The following is a 27940-nucleotide window of genomic DNA, read 5'->3' as shown; positions in this document are numbered from 1 at the left end:
TCCTTCACTTACTATAATCAGCCATCGTAAGTCTATCCTCCCTCAAAACCTAGCTGTCCACCTCAAGCCCTATAAGGTAACTCATTCCTTTTAGGAGTCTTGACTTCCTCATATTCAAATTCAAATCCCATTTCAAATTCTTTAATTTAAGGAATTGACAATCACATTCAATCCCTTAAATCACTCTTCCTAAAATCTCTCTAGTCAGCTATTGACTTGCCATCCTAACTCAAATTCGAATTCCCCTTTTCCCTAAAGATTCCCTCCATCTTGCAAACCTTCCATATCCATTTCCAAATCATTAAAATCTAGCCAACCTTCCAAAGACCAAGTGTTGCCCCAATCCGTCCACCTTAGCCAATACCAAATCCAACACTTACCTAAAGAGATTCCTACCACTTAGGAATCTTTCCTTAATTTTATCCTAACCAATCCCTAAACTCTAGGAATAACCTTAGACTCATTCAAACCAGTGTTGTGAATTTCGTACCATACTGGCCGATACAGCTGAAATTTTTCGTACCGGCCGAACTACTATATCTATTTCGTATCGGCCAAAATACCGGTACCGGCCTCAATTTCGGCCATTTTTTTTTCAAACTACAAGTTTATTTTTTAACCCTCAATTCTGACTAGACTATTTATAATTTATATATATGTATTTATATATAATTTATTTATATATAGACTATTATTTTGGAATATAATTTTGGAATATAATTTATTTATATATCGACTATCCCGAAATGTTATCCCGAAATGCTATTCCAAAATGGTACCGGTACCGAAATATTTCGTTCCAGTACCTTGACCAGTACGGCGTCCGGTACGGTATTCAAAACATTGCTTCAAACACCATTCATCTTCATCTACTTACCTTATCCAAATTCTATCTTCCTCATATTATCTTTAATCAATCCCTAAAGTCAAAGAACAACCCTAGACTCATTTAGCCACCAAATTCTAGCCTCACTCTTCCACCTCATTCCCAAACCATAGCATCATCCTAAACTCCAACCCTAAGGCCACTCTTCCAAATCTCGAAATACACCTAGCCACCTTACAAAACCCTAGCTATACTTCACCATACCAACCTTAATCATCATCCAAGTGGCCCAAACATCAAGAGCACCCTTCAAGCCACCCACATTGCATCAAACACTCATAATCAACACTTAGCCTACCCGAGTTCATCATCATCTCCATCATTTCATCACTCAAACATCATCATTTTGTTGAAGGCCAATCAAGTTGGCAAGGTCACTCGGTCATCATCCTCACCAAGGCAAACTCGTGGTCCTTATTGTTAGGGACAAGACTGAGGTCCCTAACAACGCCACGCAACATCAGGATATGAGACTTACGATGGCTGGAGTAGAGTAGTCTATCCATTATTAGTTTAATAAGAATAAAAATAAATAAATAAATTTTAAAAAATAAAAATAAGCATGATGTATAAGATGATGAGTAGCAAAACTCTATTTTAATGTAGATATTCATGTGGAAAGATAAATATTCAGTTTTTTTTTTATCATTTATTGGATAGAAAGGATCATTGGTTTCGAATTTAGCATATCCAAAAAGTGCGAAATAAAAATAACACTAGTTTTAGTTTATGCGTTATGGGCCATGAACTCATACGTGAACTTTTGGCCCATTATGGGCCCATGCAAAGTCCATCAGCCCATTATGCCGCCCAAGACCAACCACATTGCCAGCGCGAGTTCGTTCTCCGAATCGGAATCCCGTTGGATCAAACGCCGAAACCCTAACGAAGAAAGACCTGAACAAAATGCTTTCGTTTTCTGGTTAATCCAAAAAGTATCGGAAGCATTATCCCCTCAACAAGACCGTTGCTTTTTCTGAGTGTGCGTATATATATATATACACATATATAAATGGACATGGACAGTGGAGGCAAAGGAAGAGACGAGGAACAAGACGGCATGTCCGTTCATTCTCCTTGCAAAGCTCCCCTTTCCTCTGCTTCTTCTCTCCCCAAGGCATTTATCCCTCTATCTCGATCGATATGTATGTATATGTATATGCGCTGCAAATTGGATGTGATTTTAATTAACTTTATCCTTAATTAGGAGGAATCACAGGTCGAGTTGGAGCTTAGATTGTTGGAAGCGCTGGAAATTTATCCCCCGGTTAAACTACAAGGTAGGTTTATCAATCCTTTCGAATTTTCAATTTTTTGTATTATTTATACACATTTCTCTGTGTATTTTCATTTCCAGCTGAACGGTTATTTGTTTTTCAGCTCCTCCATTTAGAAACGAATTGCGCTGTGCTTGAAAATGGCATAAAATAAGAACGCGCGCGCGCACACACATATATATGTATATATGTATGTATGTATGTATGTATTTTGCATGATGTGGTTTTGAGTACAATGACGTGAATGAAAACATTCCGTGACCATCTCACGTTACTTGAGATAGTTAAAGAGTTCAACTGTTTAACGAACTTTGCATACACTGAAATGTCCTTCGCAACTAATGCACGTTATCTGCTTGTACTTTGTGTTACTCTGATAGTGAGGATTCTGGTGGTCTCCATTGAGTTCCGAGCCAAAATCATAGTATACTTTTAATTTTTAATTTATGGCAAAAAAAAGTTTGCCGTTACTTACTGAAAAATAAAATTTTCACGTTCAACCTTTCAGCAGCTTGAGTATTTGCATGGTGATGGGTTTGAGATGCAACATTTTTTTATAAGATTTTTTATATGTATGTGATACTTCCCTATAGAAACCAGAGAATGAGGGGTATGTATATAAGGCTTCCTAACCCCTAGTGGTTGGTTCAAGTGGTAAAGGCTTTGGGCTTGGGGGTATGCTCCCCCTAGGTCCAAGGTTCAAATCTCCTTGGGTGCAAACAATCTCTAGGAGTTATCGGACTGGGGGATTTTTCTCTTGAATTATCCAAGGTGTACTTGAGGGAAACTTCTTGCCGAGGGCTTGTGCACCCCCAGGATTAGTCGGGATGCTGTTCTGGACACCCGGTGCCAATAATATATATATATATATATATATACACACACATATAAGGCTTCCTGGGAGAAACTTGGGAATGATTGAAAAACATTATTTTCCAATCAATCTTGCTGTCTCCATGTATTGCAGATTTCTCTGATATAAATAGATTGAAGCTTGACATGTAGAAAATCAACAATTTTTTGTACGACACTGATAATTTCATATTGTATCAAATGCTCAAGCAGTAAATTTTCCTCCTTTGCTGAGCTGCAGCTTTTGTAAATGATAATAAAGAAAAAGAGAGATGATAATTACAAGTATTGGATTCCACTTTTTGTGGAATTACATCATGAGTACCCACAAACTGTCAGTAGAGCCTGGTACATATAGTCTGATCACTTAAGTCAATTGAAGAGGAACTATAATAAACATTGGGTAAAGGAATAATTTTCATATTGTAGAGAAAATATGTTTGTTTATCGAGCAAAACAATTATTGTAATTAAAATTTGACCATAGCATTTAGTTATTATTTTGAGATGGATGAGCACTCAACAAATTGTTCCCATGCAGGAATACATCGCCACTTTGTCCTCTATGGTTTGATGGAATTTCTTCGGAAAAGGTTTGTTCCATTGAATAAATTTCTTTTGTTCGTTTCTATCCCAAGGATTTGGAGCATAGATTTTGGTAAACCTTCATTTTCTGGTACATTCTCTTACAATATGTACATTAATGTGACAGCTTTGACCGACGCTTTTCTTCTGATGAGGTGCTGCAGTTGCTGGATCGTTTTTACAACTTAGAAATGCTGGTATTTAAGTAGTTTAAGTGATACATATCTTTTTCTTTCCCTCTACTCGAATAAAATGTTATAGGCCCATAGCTCATTTCTATGTGCTATAATAAATTGAGGAATCTTTCTCAATTTTTAAGTTTCCGTTCCATTCTTCTTTTTCTGTTTGAATTTCTGTAATTTCTAGGATTGAATATAGGAAGATGATGAATGGGATCCCATATTGCTTGGGAGGGAAAAGTTTTTGCCTGTTATAATAATTCCAAGGGGCTCCGATTGTAACTTTGACTGGTCCTTTTTGTAGTATAGGCCCAAATGTGGCTTGGGCCTTCTTTGGAATGTTACAATTTCTAAGCCTCGTGTAAATTGAAAACTGTTTCATTTGTTTAATCAAGTTTTATAGTTCACTTGTTGCATATATTAAAATTCCTTTATTTTTTGGTTTAATGGGGGTATCTGTGAATTTGTGCATTGCAATGCCTGATGACCAAAGTGATGTTTCATAAAATAAAGTGTAGCTCAGCCGAGGGTGTACGCATACATAAGCAAAGGTTCAGAATAGTAAGATGCTAGATGAAAACATTGAAATGATAAGAGTTCCACCCTGCCCCCTTTTCTTCTCTCCGAGAGTGAGAAATAAAAACCAAATGGAGACAAGTTTGATGTGTGTTTCTGCTGCTTACGCCTTGGACATCATGTATTTTTAGCCTTTTGAGAGCTGATTATTTTGACATGCTGATCTTCCTGTGTGTGCGTTTTTCAATTTCAGAAACCAGATGACGAGGAGATGGAAATCCTGAATCACGAGGAAGATTTTTGCTTGCCCCAAAGTTTTTTCATCAAGGAAGAATCATAACTGCCAATTTTGGTATATGTATATGTTTTGTTTAAACTTGTTTGTTTAGCATATGGTATAGTACATGATCGCTGCATTCTTTCCCCCTCCCTTCTTCTGGGTGGGCTAGATTGTGTAGTGGTTGCTTTCTCTAACTTCCATTTCCATCTCTCTCTTTATCTTTAGGCGCAGACTTGATGGGAGATCGATGTTGCTTTTAGAAGGTCTATTGTGATATATTCCTTTTGAGTTGCCTCTCGAAGTATGGTTTTTGTAAACTTTTCCAACATCTAAATTAGGCAAAGAGTATATATTCCTCAAATGAAACTATAGTTGGTTTAAAATGTAGACGACTTGATATCGTCCTTCTGATGCGTTGTGCAGTCACATTTTGTCCTCACGAATTATCCCAAATTTCAAAATACAAATTCCTTTGTTAGCGATCCCTGATTGCGCATCTTTCAAATTACTTTCTATAATTTAGAGAGAGATAATCTTTTAGACTCTTGAGTGCCACTAAATATTGCAATTTGGTATTTTGGGTCTAAAAAGAAATACAATAGGTGTATAATGCTGGATCTTCTCTAATTGTAATTCAAATCGTAAAAAGTGTCGGAGTATGAAAATGTAGAGATTTTAAATCAAAATAAAACAATAAAGAAAAAAAAAAAAAAAAAACTTGGAAACCAACTGCTATCCTGACATGTGATTGGTATTGGGCCATGAGAAACAATTCCACAAGGCTCAAGCAGTCAATACCGGTGAGATCTCAAGGCGTTAGTGGACTGACTTTATTGGAAGTTTCAAGTTTCATCCCGTTCCGAGCATTGACACCTCGAACACAGTCTAGAAATTTCCGACGAGAGGACCGGCGGCATTGCAAGACTCGGAATCAATTTTGTGGGTTCAAATCACGTTTTCGAGTTTTTTATATTTATTATCATTCGACTAATATAAATGCTTGCTTAAAAAAACAGGAGAGTATGAGTAAAAGAAGGAAGATTTTCAAAAGAAAGAAAAGCACAGAAAAAAAAATAAAATAAATATCCATTGCTTAAATAACACGCCTCGATGGAAAGCCAAAATAAGAGGAAAAATAAAAAAAAAGTCGCAGAACTGATTGATCTTTATGGCTTTGATTGTGGCCAAAAAGATCAACAAAATTTATAGTATGTCCGAATTGCAAAGTCCAGTCCTCTTGCGAGAAAACCAAAGAAGCCGCCACCCTTACGAAGTAGAATGATTGATATATTATCCAGCTACTATTATCTCTCTCAGGTGCCTTCCACCCCCGTCAATGCTGCAAAATAGTTTAAACCAGATTTTTTTAGTAACAGCAATGGCAATCAGTATTTTGGTTCAAAATGGTGTATAGTAATCATGCAACCACTTGCCTCGGCTTCAGTAGGTTTGGACTCTTCGCCTTTGAGGTTGTCTTCACCTGCGTGAGAGCATTTACAAGTTAAAATTTAAACATGAGAGAGCTTCATGCATTTTGCTAATGGGTGGGTCTATTATACCTCCATCTTCAGGCAAATCAGAGGTCCAAAGAGTGAGGTTGTCTCTCAACAACTGCATGATTAGGGTACTGTCCTTGTATGATTCCTCACTTAAGGTGTCCAGCTCTGCAATTGCCTCATCAAAAGCTTGCTTGGCCAAATGGCAGGCCCTGCAAGTTTCAGTAACAACATCGATCATGACTTAACTAGCATGTAAATCTTTCGAATTCACGGAACAGATGACCAAGGAAAAAACATAATACCTCTCAGGAGAATTCATTATCTCATAGTAGAAGACAGAGAAATTGAGAGCAAGGCCAAGACGAATTGGATGGGTTGATGGAAGATCGGTGTTTGCAGTGGCTGAAGCAGCCTAACAAAAATATGGCAGGGGGGAAGATCAAGTTACCAGAAATAAAGAATAATACATGAAAGTTTATTGATTGGCCATTGGTAGAAATGTAAGTTATGTCAAATGAACATGCCTCATATCCCTTCAATGACTCTTCAGCTGCCTCTTTTCTTTCCTGGTCAGTCTTGAACTCGGCAAGATAGCGATAATAGTCACCTTTCCTGCATTCATGCATAACACATCAAACACAAAACAATTTAACATTAAAAAAGCATAGATAATGGGAAGAATTTATAAATTACTTCATTCCATGACTCAGCCACATCTTTGACCACAGGAATAGGGGATGAATCAGAATCTACACTATTTCATGTAGACCACCACAATGGAGGCAGAAACAGTCACATATAATCTTTTATCAAAACACAACTATTCTCCTGGTGGTAATCCTTTGGAATATATTCTCTTATAATCACATCGAATAAAAGACTATCAATAAAGTAAAATGGATGAGCATAAAACTAAATAATTTCTTGAATTTCTACATGAGTTTTTTTATCAAGCAAGTGGCAAAATGAAGGAACATAACCTAAAAGTAACGTGACTCACATTTTGTAGTAAAAAACCGTGGCTTCTCCTGAAGTGGAAGAGGGAATCAGGTGCTTGTCTATGATAGCAAGAATGTCGCTGCAAATCTTGCAGAGCTCCTCCTCAACCTTCTGGCGGTAACTCTTAATAAGTTTAACGTTGTGCTCATTCCCCTTCGACTCCTCCTTTTGCTCGATGGATGACATAATGCGCCATGAAGCTCGGCGAGCACCAATGACATTTTTGTATCCCACAGATAGGAGATTCCTCTCCTCCACAGTCAGCTCGAGATCAAGTTTTGCAACCTTTTTCATACACTCGACCATTTCTGTGCCATCATCCAAATATGAAATTTCAGACAGAGATCACTCCTGTAATGTAACTGGAGAACAGTTTCCAATTTTAAATATCCCTTCCAATTGAATAAGGAAATACCTTTTCATTAATGTTCTACCTATCATGGCGATGTACATAGTACTAAATCTGGCAGAATCCAAAATTTTGACAAAGAATAAGTAGAATGAGCCAGAAAAACAAAGGCAGATGAATTTCATTTTAAGTGTATTACATAACAGCTACCAAACATTCGAAAGGAAGCTATACACTTACTAAAAGCCACTGGATAAACCTATTATTTCATCAAAAATATATTAAAATAAGCAGCCGCATTATGTATACACACATTTTTTTATAAGTATTACGTATACAGACCTTAATTAACCCGATCTTTACTCATTTACATGTCATTATGGCCAAGTACGTGTATTGTCAACCGCATCAGATATGAAAAAGTATTGTCATCAGAATTTATATATCTATACATATAACTATATAAGGGAGTTAAATGCCCAAAATTAGTTAAGATTTTAATGGGCTTAATGTTCATGATTTCCTTGTATCTATTTCTCCTTCCTAGCTAGATATTTTCTCTCTATAGATCCAGTGTACTTGGCTAAACCTATTGATAATAATAAATTTTTACTTATAAAAAAAAGGTGGTTTGCTTCTTCTTTAAGCATTATTGTTCTTTTTTGCCTTTCCCCCTTCCTTTCTTGTATGAAGAATGGTGGGCACTGAGAGAAAGGTATACCAGGAACCAAATACTTTTGTTGTCTTCGTCTTCCCGGATAACTGACCAAAACAATTAGTGTAAGAATAATACGGTAACAATGTCAATCAATAGTGTCGGTTTTTGGCACTGCGGAAAAACACAAGAAACTTCGACTAATGTGCCAATTTTCTCCTAACCGACCAATCTGATACGGTGACATCACCACGGATTCCATGGGGTCTCAAATCAACAAAACACGATAAACAAGATTTAATTCTTCCATCGACAAACCGATCCGATGAATTGCAGTAATGTAAAACAGCAGAAAACAAAACACAACACTTGGGTTCATCACCAGCATCTCCAGCCATGTTTCCAAACAGTCAAGACATTCTCGCATTACTATATAGAAAAAAGAAATCCCGATTCCACGGGCACGCAGATAATTTTATACCATTAAGAAGGCGAATCATTATGCCGATGCATTACACAAATGGATCCAGAGAAACAAATAAATGAACAAGTAAAGAAATAATTTTTTTTTTTTTGTTTTTAAATGGAAGTTGAATAGAGAGAGAGAAAAGAGAACCTTCATAACGCTCGGCCTGTTCGGCGAGCTTGGCCAAATAAACCTGGGTCTCTCTCTCCTTTTCCGTAGACATTTTTGCTCTTCTCGGAGAGAGATCAAAGCGAGATGACAGCAAAGAAAGCAGAAAGCGAGAAGCAGCGGAGATTTCGGCTCAGGGAAAATGAGAGTCAAGAGAGAATAACGAAATGAGAAGCTCCGAATGCGAGGGGGAGGGGGCTTATATAGTGAAGAAGTTAAGGTAGATGTTAAAGATCGAGCAAGTTTTGGGGTAGGAAGACCAGATCCGGACCGTTAGTTGGGCGGAGGGGCAGGACTCTACGGATTTTGAAAGAGGAAGCGCGCGACTCGTGGGATTTTGTTGGGTGCCGTAACTGCTGTTCGACTTCATTCTAATAAAAATACTATTTTTAAGATTTATATATTTTAAAAGAAAATTATATTTATCGTCTTTACACCACATATCATATATAATTTTTTATTTTTTTCTCTTACTAATGCATTTAGTATATAGATGATGAGTATAATAATTCAATTAGTTTAGATAATAAAAATAAATGTAGTGCTTGGAGATGATGAGAAATAAAATTATTTTTTCATAGGTATTAAAAGTGTTACTACAAGATTAATTAATAATTATTGGATTACAAGAGATAAATAATTCGACTTGCTCAATTATCGATCTTTAATGTTTTGAATTCATATTATGCACGAAGATATTACATTTGCTAACTCAAATTGAAGGATGGGTTTGAAGAAGGGTACGAGAAGGAGATGAGGATTTATTCAATTACATAATTAGTTTTTTTTTTTTTTTTTTCATGGTATGGGAGCTAAAGCAGTAAAGGGACTCGAAATTGCGAGATGGGACTTAAGGGGTGCACAAAGAGACAAATCTTGTGCCCAAAGAAGTTAAGAGTAATGCTATACACTACACTCTCATCTTATTTTGATCATATCAAATATAAAGTTATTAAGTATAAAGTGGGATGATAGTATGATATATAGATAGTTGCTTGGCCTATGTATAAAGTTACAAAACAGTGAAAGCAATACAAACTAGTCTCCAAGAGAAATTATATTTACAATCGTAGATTGCGCAAATGTCGCGCACCCCTTTAAAAAAATAAGTAAATATGAGACCTATATGGACAAATTAATTTTTTTAACGGTGAACTCTATTTTTTTTTTAAATGAGTAAACAACGTTTGCACAAACCATGACTGTATCTAGCATTAATCAATCGCCAAAGGAAAGCTCTTCAACTTGAAACTCTCTCCAAGCGGAAAGTTTAAGCTTAACTTTAATGGTGTTATGTTTCAATCTTCTCAAATGGCGGGAGAGGGTGCTATTTTGTGCAACAATAAAGGAAGGTTATAATGGCAAATGAGTAAAACAGGGAAGGTCATATTGAAGCTTTGGAGTTGTAAATGATTTGTAATTTAGGGATAAATGGACTGATCCTAGAGGGACACTCCTTGACCACCATAGAACCCATCACTTCTAGTTCATATATGCCCAGTTTTTTATTTTTCAGGTAGAAGTTTCAATTAGGGTTGAAAATCGACCTATTTGGTGTGACTTCGATCCAAAACTAATGCCACACTGACGATGTCTAGAGAGCTTCAGAACCAGCCGATTATGGGGGAGAAAATTAGTGTCTTCAGTGTCGGTATAAGTTGGTGCAATTTGTTAGTCTGTTGTTGGTGTCGTTGTGAAGGAGGAGGCGAGTGGTGTGTTGTGTTGACGGTGGGAAGAAGTTGCAGTTGCATAGGGAAGAAAAAGAAAAGAATGGGGGTTTATTAAAATTACATAAAACGGCGCCGTTTTATATACGTATAATATAAATATAAATATATATAATCGATAATCGGTCGGTTCAACGGTTTATGTTTGGTTTAGATCGAAATTGAATCGACTGGTGTCGTTTTTTTTTTTAATTTTATATCGTCGACCAACCGATTCTCTGTCGGTTTCTGTTGATTCTAAACTCCGGCGACTGGTCCACATCGACAACAACCAATCTAGTCGATTTTTGCACAACCCTAGTTCCAATAACATACTATAATTATGGATGAAAAAAAAAACAGATGAACCAGTTCGATCAAGTATCAATTCTCTTTTTTTCAAAATTGATTGAAATCAATCCGGTTTCAATTTTTCTTTTTATAACACCGGACTGGACCGGTTCATATATATTATATTATATAAAATATTTTTATATGATTTTTATATTATATATATACAATTTTTATATACAATATATATAAAATAATTTTGTATTATATACTAAATTACTAATTAATATAATATTAGATTTTAAAATCCTATATAAATAACTATATATTATCACTATAGTTCATAGTATTAGTAGTTATACCTAATACAATATCATTATATATTATAATATACTATAATATATCACTGTAGTCTAAAATACAATTATAATATACTACAATATATTATCACTATATTATTATATGCTATAATATGTGTATATATATATAACATATTATATATACTATATATATAATTACAGAAAAAATTGGACTGAAACCGTAAAACCGAAGGTACCAGTTTAGAGGTGTAACCGTTGCAGTATCAGTTCTTCAAATATCAAAACTGGCATATACCAATTCGATTCTAAAATATGTCCAAAATCAGACCGACACAGTTGCACCCCAAACTATAATGACCAGGGTAGAAGAGAAAGTTGCTACACGTATATCTCTTACATTTTGTGGCCAATCAAAATTCTTTGGACAACAATGGCGATTGTAAACTAGGAAATAAAGTGTCCAAAATCAATTAATGAAGGAATAAAAAACTAAAAACAAAAACAAAAATGAAATGCTAAAAAATATTAAATGAATGAATTGCTACAAACACTCGACAATTGAAAAAAAAAGACTGATTGGCAGCTACTTTGTGTGGCAAACGTCTTTAATGTACAGCCTCCACATCTTGATCGGTGGTGGACAAGGTCGAAATCATCAGTCTCGAAGCACATCTTACATATATTTGCTATCAAAACATTTCATATCCCTGACAATAATAACATGAGATTATTGTGAAGCTAACACACATAAGAATCATTCAAGAACCTCACTTAAAATGTGCTATAAACATTGAACACGCTCAAATAGTTGTTTTAGTTGCTTCCTCTGTTATTGTGCAATGAACTGCTTTCAACAGGGAAGTAACCAAAATAGCTATTATGTTTCATTCAGTAGTGCAAAGGCAAAGATGGACCTTCCAAAGCCTAGACCAGTTTTAAGTCGGCCACAGCTGACGCAAACCTCACAATTTTTTTTCCTGGTTTTAAATTTACTTTTCCAACTCTTGCAGGGTGTATGGCTGACTCTACAACAGGAACATCAGGTCATTATTGACTGAATACTATATCCACCTGAACGTTTCCTAATTTCCTGGCAGATTTAAAGAATTACCAGAGCAAAGATGTGTACACGTTTACAGAGGTGAGACCTCTAGATGCTGAATCTATCATTTCTTGATGAATTGTTTCTGGCAAACAAGCAGCCGTTGGTCACTGCCGTTCTGAAGGTCAATCACCCTTGCTTCCCACCGTATTTGTGTAGCAAGCATGCGTGCCATCTCTATAGCTCCTACTTTATCAGAAAGAACAACCCATCCCTGAAAACCATTCAGAATTTCATACTACATATTATGAACTTTATCATATAGCAGTGGATATCCAACCAACTAGCAACTACTGCATCAGAAACACCATGGACACGACTTATAGAGAGAGCACATAATATGTACCTAGTAGCGAAGAAAAAAGAAAAGAAAAGGAATTGGAGGTTGAATGAAATTAACTTACAGTATGAGGGATCCATCTTAGGCAGTTGCTTAGAGAAAGTCAGATTAGGAACAAGAAAAAAGGAGAAAAAGGGGCATAATTCAACTCCCTCCGACTTAAGTTTCTAGCATCTAAGGATTATATAAGACAAAGAAAGGTGCCAAAAGCAATTTTGAGTTTGAATTAAAATTTCCATAAATCATGTTGTATGAAACTTTCCAGCAGAGAAAAGCCAGATCAAGAACATGAAAGAGGGTGGAAAGGGAGCATAACTCGTGTCCGCTTCCTCCCTATAAGAGTATAACACAAGGACAGGTCTCGAAGGCAATCTTCTAATTAGAATTTCAAAATAATTAATTCACATTCCACCACATTATCCAGCATAAGCAATAAAGAATTGAGTTGCAATACAAATACCTCAGGTCGCAACATCCGGTCCATCTCCAAGAACAAGTCTATTGCACTGCAGCTCTCTGAACTGAGATGTGAAAGGAGCCCATTTGCATGAAGCATATCATATGTCCTGGGGTATGTTGGGAAAGGTTCACACCTGTGTACCAATATGGATAGTTACATCTATTAAGCTGCAAAGCAACCTCTTGCTAACAAAGTGTTATTTACTAATTTTGAAGGAAAAAAACACATTATAGTCAATGGACCCAAGAAATGAGGCATGCTTTTTCTTTAGAAGTGAAGGTCATGAATGTTTTCCCAAACCAGAAAAGTGAAGTATATGTATACTACGTCTAAAACTTCCAGTTCAATCCCCAAAAGAGAAATGAAATTGGGAGTTTTCTTTTCTTCTGCTCTTTTTCTTTTTCTTAATTAGCTAGTTGATTCGTAAGTTGCGATATATATCTCCAGCAGGCAAGGGGTGCATCATAGATCCAATCCAGCAAGTCTTATATCTTAGAAGGTTTTTAATTAGAACATCACTTGACATCTTGAAGAATAAGATTTCCCACAATTATCATTTTTAATAAGCAGATTTGCCATTAGTTGTTATTAGAAAAATTAGGTAAGGGAGATTTAAGTAAAGATCAACACTAAGCCCCGGTTTAGATTGGAAACTCATATCATCTAATCATTACAACTTTTCCAAATTCTCACACAAAATATAATAAACAATTCAACTTTTTCAAATCTCAAAACAATAATAATATTAAAAAATAATATTCTAACAATATTTTATTCAACTCATCTAAAACCATCTCAACTCATCTCTGAATCCAAACGGGGCCTAAATATTCTACTTAGAAGAATAATTTTTAGAAAGAACAGAATTAATGACTTACCAGTCATGCAAAATCCCAGTAAAGCCTTGATCAAGTATAAGAGGAAGTGTATTACGAGCTCTAATGGGTACAACATTCATCACCCATACCGATTTTTTTTCCTCCAAAAATGCAGCATTTAAACCCCCATAATGGGCATTCATGTCCATAACATTGCGTATCATGTTAAATGGGGGCAATGGGTCCTCATTGCCGGGCCTCTTTGGATGGTCTGAGAAAATTAAGGGTGTAAGCAGAGACCAGTAGTTTTTCAGAGCTGATCTCCAAACCCGCAAGTCTTCAAAGAAATTATCGGGCAGAACTCCTGCAAAGATACGAGCTGATTAATAGACTATCCAGACAACTGGAACACCAAAAAAGTAAAATTAAGAATTGTTAAAAACACTTTTCACCCTTAGATTTACCATGTATTTTACACTTTTCAACTTAAACTATTAAAATTGACACATTGCACCCTCAAGCTACCAAGACTGACAAGTAACGCCTTTAGTCCAAGTTTCACCACTAAGATCATGATAAATAGTAATGTAGCACAATCTTGTTGGATCCTAACAGAGCTATTTGACACCTGGCTGCAGTAGGAGGGTGCAATTGTCAGTGTATCAGTTTTATTAGTTTGTGTTACAAAATGTAAAATACTTAATAGTTTAGGAGTGAAAAGTGTATTTAACCTTACAAATCATAATAAAAGAATACTTTCCATGAACTTCAAGCTCACTTGCACTCAATTGCGAACCAGCAGATCTATTCTGGATTGGAATCCAGCGTTTGCTAGAGGTCCCACTTATACATGATACAAGGGGCTGATAATATGACTGAACATCATGCCCTTCTTTACAAAGTGGTATAGCACTCTGCTTGCTACAAATAAGAACAAAATGAAGCATTAATAAAGCTGTGAGTTCAAGAGAAAAACATGGCAGGTCCAAACCACTTCGATGGAGCAAGGAAAAATAAAATCTAAAACTGTAGTTTCTTGATCTCAGAACTCGCAAAGTATGTTATGGAAAACAGTGCATCATTTAACATATCCTAACCGAGAGGCATAACAATCAGAATCCACAGTTTTCTGCCAGATGAAAGTTTCATCTTGCTGCGCTAGAAGACTCCAACAGATTTCTTGGGTCAATTCTTCCATTGGAGTTAACACATTTCTCTTCCTTTTACCTACTGCTGTTCCATGTAGCTTGCCTGAGGGTGAGGTTAACACGAAGTAACCTCCAGGCTTGAGCACCCGGTCAACTTCAATGAGTAAAATCCCATCTGTTCAATGAAGCCATCATTAGACAGCAAAGACATGCTTTTTACAGCTGCAAACAATACTCAACCCCATAATCTATAGATCCACAATAAAAAAATAAAAAATAAAAGAACAAAAATTAGAAACTTTAAAATATCAATGATGGTGCTATGATGCCCTGTCACTCTAGGTCAGAACTATGTATATATATTACTCTATTTTTTTTCTGGAAAGGGTATCCAAGGCTATTTCCCCCAACTATTCCTCAGACATGTTCAGTTCCCCCATCCCGCTATTACTGCATTCAAACAATGGAGAATCCGTGGCAAAAACAAAAGGGTGAGAAGATATCAAGAAAGCAATAAAAGTACAAGTGACATGAATCAAGCACCAAGAAGCTTTGCAACACTAAAAAGAAAGCATGCCATCTATAAGGGGTATGAAACCATAACTAATCTACCTCTGAAAGTACCTTTTTTGTCCCAAACAATACCGTACCTTTTTTGTCCCAAACAATACCACACTGAGCACAATGAACCATGTCAAATGACAAGGATGGATATGGAAGCTGTCTTGAAATGAAGCTTCCAATTATTGCTGGAAGACCTCTCTCAAGTGCCAATTGGACCTGACTGCCAGTTGCCTCGTAAGCCGCAATACAAACAGCCATTAACTTCAGTGAGACTAAATGAGCTCCAAAGCTACCAAATCCACAACCAATATCTAGCACAGTACGCACCTGTAATTAATATCATTAAATGAAAAAATGAACCACAACTGATATTCTACTGCTAATGGAGAAAGAAAGTAGCACACAAAGAAACAAAAAACAGACCCTATGGCATTGTTACTTCAAAAAGTTAATTGTTAAACATCATGGGGACAATAAAGAATGCATTCAACAAATTCCAGACTTCTAAAAACCCAGTGGTGTCCAAAGGGTAACAACTAGAAACATGTCTATAAGATACAAAAAAAAATCTTACACCAGCTTGAAGAAAGTCAGAGTCACTTCCTAACCCTATCATCTCAGCAATTTGGCGAGAATAATCTTTAACACCATCAAAGATCAATCCATCCTCAGAGTGAAAGGCAATTTGATTTTCTTCAAGTAACATCAACCTATCACAACAAATTGTAAATAGTATACACAATCAACTCATAAATTGCCCACAAGCTCAAGAAAAAAACATGTAAAAAACAATATATGTGCGAAAGTAGTGAGTTAAAAAGGCTCTTGCCTATTCTTACTCTCAATAAAATTTTGTTAACCGATTAAAAAAAAAAAAAAACGCTCCAACCCTTTTGTAGTTGTAGGTAATTCCACAAACTCCAACAGTTAGCTCTAACTGACAAGTACCTTTTGGTCATGCTTCCAGATGAAAGAAATTGGTCTTTGGTTATCTTCACATTTCCACTCCATATCACATCCCTACCAGCAGGCCACCTCAGGGGGCTCTTATAGTCCTTGGGAGAGCGAACCAAACACCGGTTTCGATCTCTCAGAACTTCACAATGCCGATCAAACTCCTCCCCATCTTTAAACCCAGCTAACAAATTTGCTGAAACGTTGTAACAAGGCACGTAATTCTCTCTTTCTTTGCCACAAAGGCCAAGCTCTCTTTGCCTACTAGCTCCAAGTGAGAGAGACCTCAACTCCAAATAATCAACCGCTGCTTGCTCCTTTAGCCTTCTGTAGTTTAAATAAATGTCCGGTACTGGTGTAGGAGTTACAGAGTCGAAGGCATTAGAAGAAGATGATCCTAAAACTGCAATTAGTGCGAGCAAGCTAACAAGGCACAAGAGTAACCAGCTGACCGGTGGTCTGGGGCCAAAAATGACAGAGAGTTTATTAAACCAAAAGCTTCTCATGTCCAAATTGTGCAACCCAATCCAAGAATCAAGTTAAGAAAACCCACTAAATAAATAACTCGTCGAATCCATATATCAAAGAACGGGAAAAACCACCTATCATGACATACGAGCTTCTATACATATTATCATGAATCTGAACTATTGCCACAGACATTGAAACAACAACCCTTCACATGTCCCAAATAAGGCAGCTATATCTCTTCCCACTTTGATTTTACCACCTGACGCACGTAATTCTGATAAGATACAGTGAAAACTAATAGATATCCACCATAAACAAATGTGAGATACAAAATTCAGATCCCCAAGTTTCAATGTCCACCAATGGATCAACTATCCAATTAAAAAAACACAAAAAAGAGAAAAATCTAGAAGTATTCTTCCAAATAATGCCCGATTCCAGGCTATAAACCAACTGATCACGACTGAGTAATGCCAATTCTGACAGACCAATCCTCTCAATCTACTAGATCAACCTGCAAAGAAGTGGAATAATGGGTCACTAACGGTACTGTTCTGTAGCTGAGCAAAATAACCGAATGTCACGACAGATAACATATACTCATGAGACCAAAATTTTCTTTCCTTTTGCCAAGGTTCTCAACAACCAAGAAGCATAAAATGCAAAAATATTAAAAAAAATGCATCACTTTTCCATTATCATTGATCATAATCCAGTGAGCGAAACCCAGATCTTGAAAAGGACAGACATGAACACAGATCCAATCCAACCAATACCAAACCACTATCCACCCTGATACAAACACACTGACCAATGGACATTGATCTAAAATCAGCGTGAACGAACATAACAAAATGTGGGAAGTAGGGTTTTGGGGGCGTACCCTTTCGGGTCGTTGAAGAATCAAGACACAGATTCAGAGCCAATTCGAGATAGAGAGAGAGAGAGAGAGATTTGAAATTACTACAGGGATGAGTCCAAATTTATCGGATTCGAGTTCTTGGGACGTGTTTTTATTGGGTCATTTTTTTCATAACATTTTAGAGACGACAGAAAAATGATTAGATCCATAAGCGGGCCCGTTTGGGTAAGTGTATCTCATTTTATTTAATTTTAATTAATAATTTAATTATTTATTTATAAACTATTTCAACTCATTTTATTATCCAAAATATTATTAATATTTAAATAATTTTTTTATTAGACAAAACAAACAGCAAAAATTGGATCATTTTTTTAATTTTTTTTTTAAATTTTCCATTGCGTGGACACATACTTATGGTGAAGTTATTTTATGTTGTCTTGATTAGGCCTTTCACTTTCCGAATTGAAAAAAACAAAAAACAAAATTTATGTAATTAAGGCTATTAAGCACGAGCCTTATGTTTGCCAAAAACATATTTGATTAATAACGTCAATCCAAATCAAGGAGAAGCAAGTGCAGCACTTACACGATTATTAAAGAAGCCGAAAGATTAAAGTTTGAGAAAATAATCTTAGAAGGAGATTCAAATATAACAATTCAAGCAATCTCAAATCTTTCCGATGTTCAAGAATAGATTTTGAACCATATCATAAATGATATCATATATCATTTAAATTCATTTAAAGAATAAACAGTGAGAATAATTTATTAATAAAAAAATTGATGCACGCACAATCTAATACAATGAGTAGTAGCAACGCAAACTTTCGACAATATCCTTTTGATCTAAATTCCAATATCTTTACTGTAATTCTATAGTGGAAAAGATCCACATTTATCTTTGTAATTGTTTTAATTTTCTGAACCTCCATCTATGTATCGCACTGTTTATGTTTAATATATCACTAGCAACTTGCGAACAAAAAAAAAGAGAGAGACTTGCTACTGTAACGGGTGCATGGGCTTAAATCTATGCCAAAATATTTGGTTCACAAATAGATTTTATTAAAATAAAATTTATAAATTGATGAAATTTATCGTGATATATTAAATTTTAAAATCATTTTAATATAATATATCGTATTTAGTTATTATAAATTTATTTTTATAAAATCTTTTTATGAATTTAAGACTTCTTTATCTAATATTATAAAGAGTCATTTTTTTTTCTTTTTTTTTTACATGTATTTTTTAACATTTTTAAATATTTTTAAAAAATAAAAAATAATATTATTATTAAAAAAATATTTTCTTAATTATTAAGTAAAAAAATAAAAAATAAGATAAAAAATTACAACAAAAACTCTAAACAATAAGAATAAGTGATAGAGTACTACTAGAGCCACTGTTAATAGCTCCCGTTGGGAGCTACCGCTGGCTTTAGCATGTGTTTTTTGATGTGTTTTTTTAATTATTTTTTATAAAAAAAATTAATACTTTTAAATATTTAAAAAAATAAATTTGAAATATTATTAAAAAATACTTCTTTAATTATAAAGTAAAAAAAATATGAAAAAATACTTCATGATTAAGGAAGTATTTTTTAATAATATTATAATTTTTTTTATTTTTTTAAAATATTTTTAAAAAAATCTACATAAAAAAAAATTAAAAAAAAAAACACATAAGTAACAATTATTTGATTAGAAATGTTTGGTTTGTCTAAAAAGCGTAAATAAATTATTTAAAAATTGACTTGATTGATGGGTTATTTTTTATTTAAAAAATCCTATTACTATAAAATAGATAATTCATCTTGTCATAATCAATCGTACTTTCTCAGATGATATATTTTAAATGATTGTTCATTGAAATGTTTGTCATATAAAATTATTTATAATACGTCACATAAACAGTGTGACTGAAGAACGTCATTTTTCTTTCTAATATAATTTTTTTTTGTAAATTCAATAATTTTGGATTTTTTTTATAAACCATTTTCTCTTGTCGTATGTCATAAATTAAAGTGTTATAATTATAAATAAATTTTATAAAAATAAATTTATAAATTAATATAATTTTAAATGATATATTAAATATATTTTATAATAAAAATAATTTTATAATTTAATATATCATATAAAATTTATAAATTAATATTTATAAAATTTTTTATAATTAAAACATTTAATATCAAAGAATACGGATAATGAACTAACGAGACATTGATTTTCTGAAAAATAGTTGCTTCTTTGAGAAGAAAAGAAAAAACTTAAGAAGTAAAAGAAGGCTAATTAAAGTCACTTTAGGAGGAGTTGCCAAATGGAAGATAGACAGCCACGCTGTCTGATGTATATGTCTGACACTGACCTATCGGGGACACAGCTATGTTCAATTATTCCACCTGTAACTGTTGCCTTCTCCGCACGTCAAATCCCTGTTTACTGTAGCAGAATTGTATTATATAATATAATATATATGGCTAACGACAAGAACATAGGACAAGACCAGGATTTGCCCATAATTCAAGGGAGTTCTATTATTTATAGTTTTTTTTTTAATATTTTTTAAATTATTTTTTAACATTTTTAAAGATTAAAAAATAATTAAAAATATATATAATTTTATCAATAATCATTTTCTTAATTATTAAATAAAAAAATTAAAATTAAAAAAATTAAAATACTCGAACAATAACTTTAAACAATAATATTAAAGGGACTAGGGCAGGTTTGGTAATCAAAATAAAATATAAAATTCTCATCTCATCATTACATCTTTTTCAAATCTCTATACAAAATATAATAAACAATTCAATTTTTTCAAATTCTAATACATATTTTTCAAATCTCAAAACAATAATAATATTAAAACATAATATTTTAAACTTCAAAACAAAATATAAAATTCTCATCTCACATTCTAAACCTACCTTAAGTATCATTTTCCTTATTTATATGAGTGCTGTTAAGGTACTGCACAACAATGAAGGTAGTAAAGATTAGGCGTGCCAGATTAAATCTAACCTTTTTATTTTTTATTTTTTTTAAATATCTTTAAATATTTTTAAAAAATAAAAATATATATTAATATATTAATAATTAGTTTTTTAATTATTAAAAAAATAAAAATAAAAATGAAATAAAATATATAAACGGCCTAAATAAAATAACAAAATGACTATTTTGTCGTACTAAAAACTTAATAGTTTGGGGTGCTCAAGTAGGCCTTAGCCACATGACACTAGTTGACAAAGATCGCTCTATGTTAGAGAACTGTTACAAGATCAAACAAAAATTTACAACGAAAAGAAACGAAAAACAAATTAAAAAGGAAAAGGAATAAAGAGTTGTTGGTGGTTCTCTTTTCTCTCGTCTTTGAAGTCTATTGATACTCTGTTTTCATTGGCGGAGGGGGTCCGGAGTTTAGGCTCCGACCACCTCCTCCCCTAGCTTGCCCCAATGGCTTTTTTATGTTTATAGTTTTGTTGTTTGTTTTTGTTGTTTGTTTTTTTTTTTTCCATTTTTTTTTATCTAGTTTTTTCTCCTTAGCGCCAATCCTCTCTAATCTACTGTCTTCCGACAACTTCCGACCAACACGCGACACTGATTCAGCCTCTCAGGTCGTCAATCTTCATGCTCATAGAAGAAGAATGTGATTCTGCCTGACGAGTTTGATGCACGCGCGACCACACTCGTGTGGTGTTTTTAGCTGCAACTGCGTACTAAAGGAGCTTCAGCTACCACGCACGGCCCCACTTGTCTCAGAGGCCTCAGATCCTTCAGATCTGCTCGTCCGTTCACCTCCTCAGGTGGCGCGTGTCATACACGTGCCACTACTACCTGTGTTGGTCTGTTGTCGCCGACTCGGCTTGGATTCTGGTTGCTTTATGTTATCACTTTTCTTAATCAGTAATCTTGTAAGAGGGATAGTGGATCTCTTCAAAAATTCACTCCAGACAATATGTGACAGTGCACCCACCACCACGACCGCTTCCAGCAGAGGAACTACCGCTTCAAGCGATAGTTCTATTGTTCGTTTTTTTGTGAACACTTTTCCGTCTTTATATAAGACATCATCTTCTTGTAGGACAGGGGTAGGGATCAAAATATTGGTCCCAAATAAACTCCACCCCCATAGAGCTATTGCTTTGGAACGATTGTTGGGGAACTCCACCCCCTCCTCATATATCACTTTTTCTGTTTAATGAAATTAACTTGCTTAAAATATAATAGATGAGAATGGTTTTGGTGGTGTTGTTCCAAGCAGCCCATTTTGCAATATTGTATGCAATAAAATTGACATTAAAATCTTGTGTAAAGTCTACATGTCATGTCCATCTTTCACTCAGTTGTAGAGAATCTCCATCCTTTAGAAACACAAGAATAAGTTCATCCTTTAGAAACACAAGAATAAGTTCTTGATGGATAATGTGACATCAACACAGTACACTGATAAGAGAAATAAATAAAAATGCAGTATATAGCATTTTCCAAAGTGTAATACAAATAAAAAACCAGCGCATCTATATATGTTCGTTCGTAGAAAGAATTCAAAAGTCTCACATAACCTAGAAAAACAAATTACTTGATTTTTGTTACTTTTCACCACAAAAATCAATGGCAATCTCCATGATACATTAACATACTCGAAAGCAGTTCCTAATTTCCTGTTCAAGTAGTCCACAAACATCCTGTTGGCATCAGAAGGTGGCGGCGGCCCGCTTAAACTTGTCTGTCCAGTCAATTTAGTAGAAGTTCGTCGCAGCCTACGTAGTTCTGGCAACCCAACTGATCTTGAAATGTTAATGGTTGGTAATCCATGGCCAAGAGAAACCCCATTTAGAGGCCCTCCAAGTGCCTGGGATTGTGCTTCAACAATAGCATTAGTGACTTCCTGCGTTGCTCTATCCAACTCGTATAGAGAATTTGCCTCCGAAAATTGTGCATTTTGTGTTGCGATTGTTGGCTGCAAAACCTTTGCATCGTGTGCTTTTGAGTCCACCTTCTTTGTCAAATATGAAACTGCATCCAAGATGGTAGCAGAAGATTTCTCTATTCCATCTTTATATGGCCATAACTCAAACAAACGGGAATCTCATCGATTTCTTTTATTCCGGTTTCTCGAACCTTCTTACCAAATCTTCAAGTATCACCTCATTGTAAGAAGCTTCTCCCTTTTCCCTTCGTTCTTCATTCCATTTTCTACAATGGGTTTCTTCCACATCACAATATAGCACACAATATCTTATTCCTGAAGCACGAACCAAACACCACAACTCATACCTGTAACCCTTTATGCTATTCAAAGAATCTAAAATTATAATATTATCTTTTGAAACTGATCTATCAACTTCAGACCTAAGCACTCTTCTTAAGTTCTTCTCAGCAGTCATATTGGCATAACTCTGATTGCGATCAAGATGAAGAGAAGTTTCATCAATGATCCTAACTGTCACCTTTGATTCTGTATCTTTGAGAGCTTCAGATAGGGATAGGGCAACTGTGGACTTCCCACTGCACAGTTGCCCACAAGATTACAACCAAAGCCATTTGACAAAAAATTGAACTTTTATGCTTCTTACCAGAAAACTATTGACTGCATGAAAATCAATGAACACATCAATAAAGATCCTTGTCTCTAATTATCTAAAATATGTATTTTCATCTACCCCTTTGTCCCCATCTAAGCGTCTTGGTTTAAAACAACAAGAATAACTTGATACTTAATGACACAATGTATACTATAAGGAGTGCTATTTATAAAAATCTGCTTTATAAAAAAAAAACTGTTATGTAAAAAAAAAGATTTGCTATAAAAAACTGCTATAAAACAAAAACTGAAAACATAAATATGCTGTAAAAAAAAAATGCTATAAGCCTATAAATATAACTGCTACAAAAACTAAGAACAAAAAATCTCCAATAAAAAGGAAATTATGCTATGAAATAAAATAAGTCCAAAAGTCCAATAAATTACAAGTTCAAATTCCAAAAGTCTAAATTACAAGTCCAAAAGTCCAAATTACAAGAACATTCAATAAGAAACTTTACAACTAGAACAAATAGCTATGCACCAAGCCACCAACTTCAATAGTCTATTCAACAAACCTTGCAATTGTATGAAAATAAATCAAGCAGTTAGTTCCAATAAAAAGTTATTAATTACATTAAATGAAAAAAAAATTGAGGAAAGATGTAAAAAGATGACCTACCTTAAATTTAATCATCTCCAACCAAAGAAGTAGGTCTTGAAGAACCCCCTAGGTATTCCATGAGCTCTACACAAAAGGAAACAAAAAGAAAATAAGCATAATAATTAAAACAAATCAAAATATGATGCACTTTAGAGATAGTAAAATAAAAGATGAATGATGTTACATACCTGTATCAAATTTCTCAAACTCCTCAATATCATCCACTAAACTGCGAATGTTAATCGGGGCAGAAGAACGGAGCCAATTTTGTGTACAAATAAGAGCTTCTATCATAAGTGGAGATAGGCTACTGCAGAAATGATCAAGTACTTGACCTGTTGTGTTAAAAGCCGACTCAGAGGCAACTGTAGATATCGGAACTGCAAGAACATTCCGCGCAACTCTTGAAAGCACGCGGTATCTAATGGAGTTAACCTTCCACCAAGTCAACAAGTTGAAGTTAGCATCATCTTCTATACATTTTTCAGACAAATACCTCTCCACTTCAGATTTACTCTCCAAAGAGTTCTCCAACTCCAAATGCTTCTTAAATTGAGCCAATTGAAATCTGAAATTACTTGCCCAAGCAGTCGAACTTGTAGTATTAGCCCCTCCCTCACTTGATTGGCTCATAGTTTTATTTTGTGCCCCAACATCACCTCCATCATTTTCACAATAACTATCGTATAAACGAGTCAAGGCATCTTTAACCCGATCCACCAACATAAGAACTTTCGAACTATTATGATCATATATTATTTCAAGACAAAATGCTAGACCATGCATTTTATATCGAGGATCAAGAACCAACCCAACATACAACAAAAGATTCATGTTTTCAAGATTTTCCCAATATTTCTCAAATTTAGATTTCATATTAAATGCCATTGTCTTCAAATTATGAGGCTCTTCCACACACTCCAAATTAATTGCATATTGAATTGTTGCTAGCTCAAATACAAAACAGTTGCAAGTGACATTATTGGCCCCCGAGAAACACAAGGTTGCATCGTAAAAAAGTTTTAAAAACTTTACAAACAACCTACTCTTATCCCAATCATCCTTGGTTGGAGGCCCTAACTTGGATGCCCCCCCTTTACTCAACTCATTAACACCATCATCATCCTCACTATCATCCTCCCCAATGCTCTTAACATATTCCAAATCATCATTCTCTAGTCGTTGAAATGCTTTTTGAAACTTTTCAGCCTTATCCAACATCATATAGGTGGAGTTCCAACGAGTTGCTTCATCTAAGCATACACTATTTTTACAAGAAATATCTTCACTATCACAACATTGCTTAAATGTGTTCCACCTTTGTAAAGAAGATTTCACATACTTCACAGCCCCTCTAATTCGTGCAATTGATTGATCAAATTCTTTCAACCCATCCCGAACAATCAAGTTCAAGACATGAGTACAACATCTCATATGCAAGAACTCATGTTCCAAAATCGTATCATTTCTATTCATTGTCTTTCTTTTGATATACGAAATTGCCTCATTATTTGAACTTGCATTATCGAGTGTAATTGTAAATATTTTGGGGCTCCCCCATTCAAGCAAACACATTTCAATTTTTTTACCTAGTGTCTCATCCTTATGGTTTTCCACCTTACAAAAACTGATAATTCTTTTGTGCATTTTCCAATCTTCATCAATAAAATGTGCAGTGAGACACAAATAGTTAAAATTTTGCACGGATGTCCATGTATCTGTGGTTAGACAAATACGCTGCCCCTTAAGAGCACTTTTCAACTTGTCTTTCTCTCTCAAATAAAGTTTAAAAATATCTTTTGCAACCGTTACACGTGATGGAATCCCATTCCATCTAGGTTGCACAACAAGCATAAATTTCTTAAACCCCTCCCCTTCCACAAATCTAAAAGGAAGCTTATCAACAATCAACATTTCTGCTAAGGCTTCTCTACAAGCCTTAACACTAAAAGCAATAGGTACAAGCCCCCCACTGGTTTCTCCAGGCTTGAAACCTAATACAGATTGGTTTCTATCCACATTCTTAAGTGGAGACTTCTTACATGTTTTTTCTAAGTGCTGCAACATTGATTTTGTGCCATTTATATTAGGATCACAAGCGTAAGTAGTCCCGCAAAAGTTACATGCAGCCCTAGGTCTTGAATTATCCTCAGTTTTTATCTTTGTAAAATACTCCCAAACTATAGATCTTTTCCTACCACTACTAGGACCAGTAGATGGCTTACTTACATTAGATTTGTGAAAAATCGGATTACTAGTCGCTGTTGATTCCATGGTCCTTTCTGTTGAAGGTTGAACATCGCGGAGTGTTTCTGTTTCATTTGAAGGATCCATCTGTAGTAACAAAAATAAAATTATAAAATATTAAAATCAATAATAACAAAAATCTCTAATCTATAAAATAAAATCAGCTATAAGTTATAACAACTAACAAAATCAGCTTTATAGCCTTTATTAAAACTGATTTCCAGATTATTAAACTAGCTATAACACAAACTCCAACTCTCCAAGTCTCCAACTCCAAGAGTCCAAATAAAAGGAAAAAAAAGTTAAAAAACAAAAAAAAGTAAAGTAAATGACACAAAAGTTATTACAATTTACAATCAAAGGCTTCGGCCATTACCACCTACTAATAAAGTGCTATTACAAATTACAAATCACATAATAATAACTAATGTCACATGATTCCATTTCCCAGTAATCAATGTACTAAAGTCCTGTCAGAAGAACACCACACCATAGAGGAATACTGAAGAACATATTCAATGCAAAGGCTGTACCAATAAATGGAAATAGGAAGAAGCAAAGTCAGAATAACATGTACATCTATAAAGTCTACCAATGCAAGCTGTATAGTTTTTCTTCTTCTTCACAGGTTGATATAGTATGCTCTGTATGAAGCAAATTTTAAAAAAAAAACTTAACGGCATGCCGTCCTTTTTTACCAGGTATCTATTATCTAAGTTGGATTATGATTTTAATTAATTACTTCATTCATGATCACCATACATATAGTTTCAGATTCGTAGGGATTCATATAGACTTAATAATTTAGTACACTACTTAAAGCCAGTGGAGTTGCTGCAAATACGTCGAACATGACTTCATATTATTGAAAAGAAATGCTTAAAGCCAGCTGGGGGACAAAAATACATATCTGGACTAAGTTCTATTACACTCAATAATACCAAGCTACACACGAAACAAGAGACATAGGCATCTAATGCAAAACAACCAACATAGCCGCTTTGAGCAGCGAGGTGAACCTGCAAAAGTAAGGCAATTTTACTGCCCAATTTAACCCCCACCAATTACCAAAAACAATGGATGCTGGTTAGATTAACAAAGTACTATATATATATATGTGGCTTGCATATTTAATTTATTCGAAACTTCGTGCAAGAATCATGTGGTGATCATGAAGATCAGGTGACGTTCTGATCAGAGAAACCAGACCCATTCTAAAGCTGCCTCTAATAGATTCATCCCACAATATTATATATATATATATATATATATATATATATATATAACAGAAAAACAAAGGAAAATGAGAATCTGAAGAATTTTTCTAAGAATATAATAAACGGCGAAACCATACCTTAGGGGAGGGGATGGAGACTCGGAGAGGGCAGGGCAGGGGCTGCGACAGAGGGGCTGGAGACTCAGAGAGGGCAGGGGCTGGAGATGGGGGGGTGGGGGGGATGCGACGGTGGGCTAGGGTTTTCTGAGAAGAGAGAGAGATCAGAGAAGTGAAAAATTAAAATGGGGAATTGGGGATATTCATGGGGTTTGGCGGGAAGGGTTGGAGGGAATGAAAAGTAATGTTAAAACGGTGCGGTTTGGGGTTTGGATTGAAATTGGATTCAAATGGCGCTGTTGCAACACGAGGTTTATTTATATAAAAAAAAAACTAACACAACTTAGTTTTAATTTTGCTCCTCAATAGACTTAAATGGTGTTGTTTAGGTCTAATTTTATATTAAACGGCGCCA

At 34.7% G+C, this 27940-nt stretch overlaps 4 protein-coding genes and 1 pseudogene across 17 annotated transcripts; 1 reads left to right on the top strand and 4 right to left on the bottom strand.

Annotated features, from left to right (window-relative positions):
• Window positions 1–1710: 1710 nt before the first annotated feature.
• LOC109021631 lies at window positions 1711–5058 on the top strand. Of its 2 annotated transcripts, none has more exons than XM_019004291.2 (6): window positions 1711–2003; window positions 2094–2166; window positions 3556–3607; window positions 3727–3796; window positions 4548–4646; window positions 4800–5058. In XM_019004291.2, exons 1-5 carry the CDS (start codon window positions 1899–1901, stop codon window positions 4632–4634), a joined length of 387 nt encoding a protein of 128 aa, XP_018859836.1. In that variant the 5' UTR covers window positions 1711–1898; the 3' UTR covers window positions 4635–4646; window positions 4800–5058. The 2 variants fall into 2 exon arrangements, with proteins under 2 accessions (XP_018859836.1, XP_035542573.1); XM_035686680.1 differs by having other exon boundaries at window positions 1725–2003; window positions 3727–3754.
• A 539-nt stretch (window positions 5059–5597) lies between these two features.
• On the bottom strand, window positions 5598–8889 carry LOC108989386 (14-3-3-like protein GF14 iota). 3 transcript variants are annotated; one of them, XM_018962962.2, is made up of 7 exons: window positions 8693–8888; window positions 7074–7380; window positions 6598–6685; window positions 6376–6485; window positions 6134–6282; window positions 6008–6054; window positions 5598–5913 (listed from the first exon to the last, which is right to left on the bottom strand). In XM_018962962.2, exons 1-7 carry the CDS (start codon window positions 8763–8765, stop codon window positions 5908–5910), a joined length of 780 nt encoding a protein of 259 aa, XP_018818507.1. In that variant the 5' UTR covers window positions 8766–8888; the 3' UTR covers window positions 5598–5907. The 3 variants fall into 3 exon arrangements, 2 of the variants coding, with proteins under 2 accessions (XP_018818507.1, XP_018818508.1); XM_018962963.2 differs by having other exon boundaries at window positions 5644–5913; window positions 7074–7434; XR_004798580.1 differs by having other exon boundaries at window positions 5644–5913; window positions 6008–6282; window positions 8693–8889.
• A 2517-nt stretch (window positions 8890–11406) lies between these two features.
• On the bottom strand, window positions 11407–17894 carry LOC108989382 (probable methyltransferase PMT5). Of its 11 annotated transcripts, none has more exons than XR_001995835.2 (10): window positions 17768–17886; window positions 16408–17398; window positions 16034–16169; window positions 15546–15786; window positions 14845–15070; window positions 14508–14668; window positions 13808–14111; window positions 12930–13062; window positions 11942–12343; window positions 11407–11734 (listed from the first exon to the last, which is right to left on the bottom strand). XR_001995835.2 is itself a non-coding variant. In XM_035686677.1 (10 exons), exons 2-9 carry the CDS (start codon window positions 16917–16919, stop codon window positions 12194–12196), a joined length of 1845 nt encoding a protein of 614 aa, XP_035542570.1. In that variant the 5' UTR covers window positions 16920–17398; window positions 17768–17894; the 3' UTR covers window positions 11407–11734; window positions 12176–12193. The 11 variants fall into 11 exon arrangements, 8 of the variants coding, with proteins under 8 accessions (XP_035542570.1, XP_018818497.1, XP_018818498.1 ...); XR_001995837.2 differs by having other exon boundaries at window positions 11407–12052; window positions 12139–12343; XR_001995836.2 differs by having other exon boundaries at window positions 12139–12343.
• A 4198-nt stretch (window positions 17895–22092) lies between these two features.
• LOC108989375 lies at window positions 22093–23301 on the bottom strand (annotated as a pseudogene).
• A 411-nt stretch (window positions 23302–23712) lies between these two features.
• On the bottom strand, window positions 23713–27683 carry LOC108989374 (zinc finger BED domain-containing protein RICESLEEPER 2-like). Its single transcript, XM_018962943.2, has 4 exons — window positions 27547–27683; window positions 24134–26279; window positions 23964–24029; window positions 23713–23859 (listed from the first exon to the last, which is right to left on the bottom strand). The coding sequence occupies exons 2-3, from the start codon at window positions 26277–26279 to the stop codon at window positions 23971–23973; spliced, it is 2205 nt and encodes a 734-aa protein (XP_018818488.2). The 5' UTR covers window positions 27547–27683; the 3' UTR covers window positions 23713–23859; window positions 23964–23970.
• Window positions 27684–27940: the final 257 nt, after the last annotated feature.

The sequence above is a fragment of the Juglans regia genome, chromosome 16 (genome assembly GCF_001411555.2).
Source record: "Juglans regia cultivar Chandler chromosome 16, Walnut 2.0, whole genome shotgun sequence".
NCBI lineage: Eukaryota > Viridiplantae > Streptophyta > Magnoliopsida > Fagales > Juglandaceae > Juglans > Juglans regia.
The sequence above is the reverse complement of the archived record's forward strand: the minus strand, read 5'-3'. Positions and strand labels throughout refer to the sequence as shown.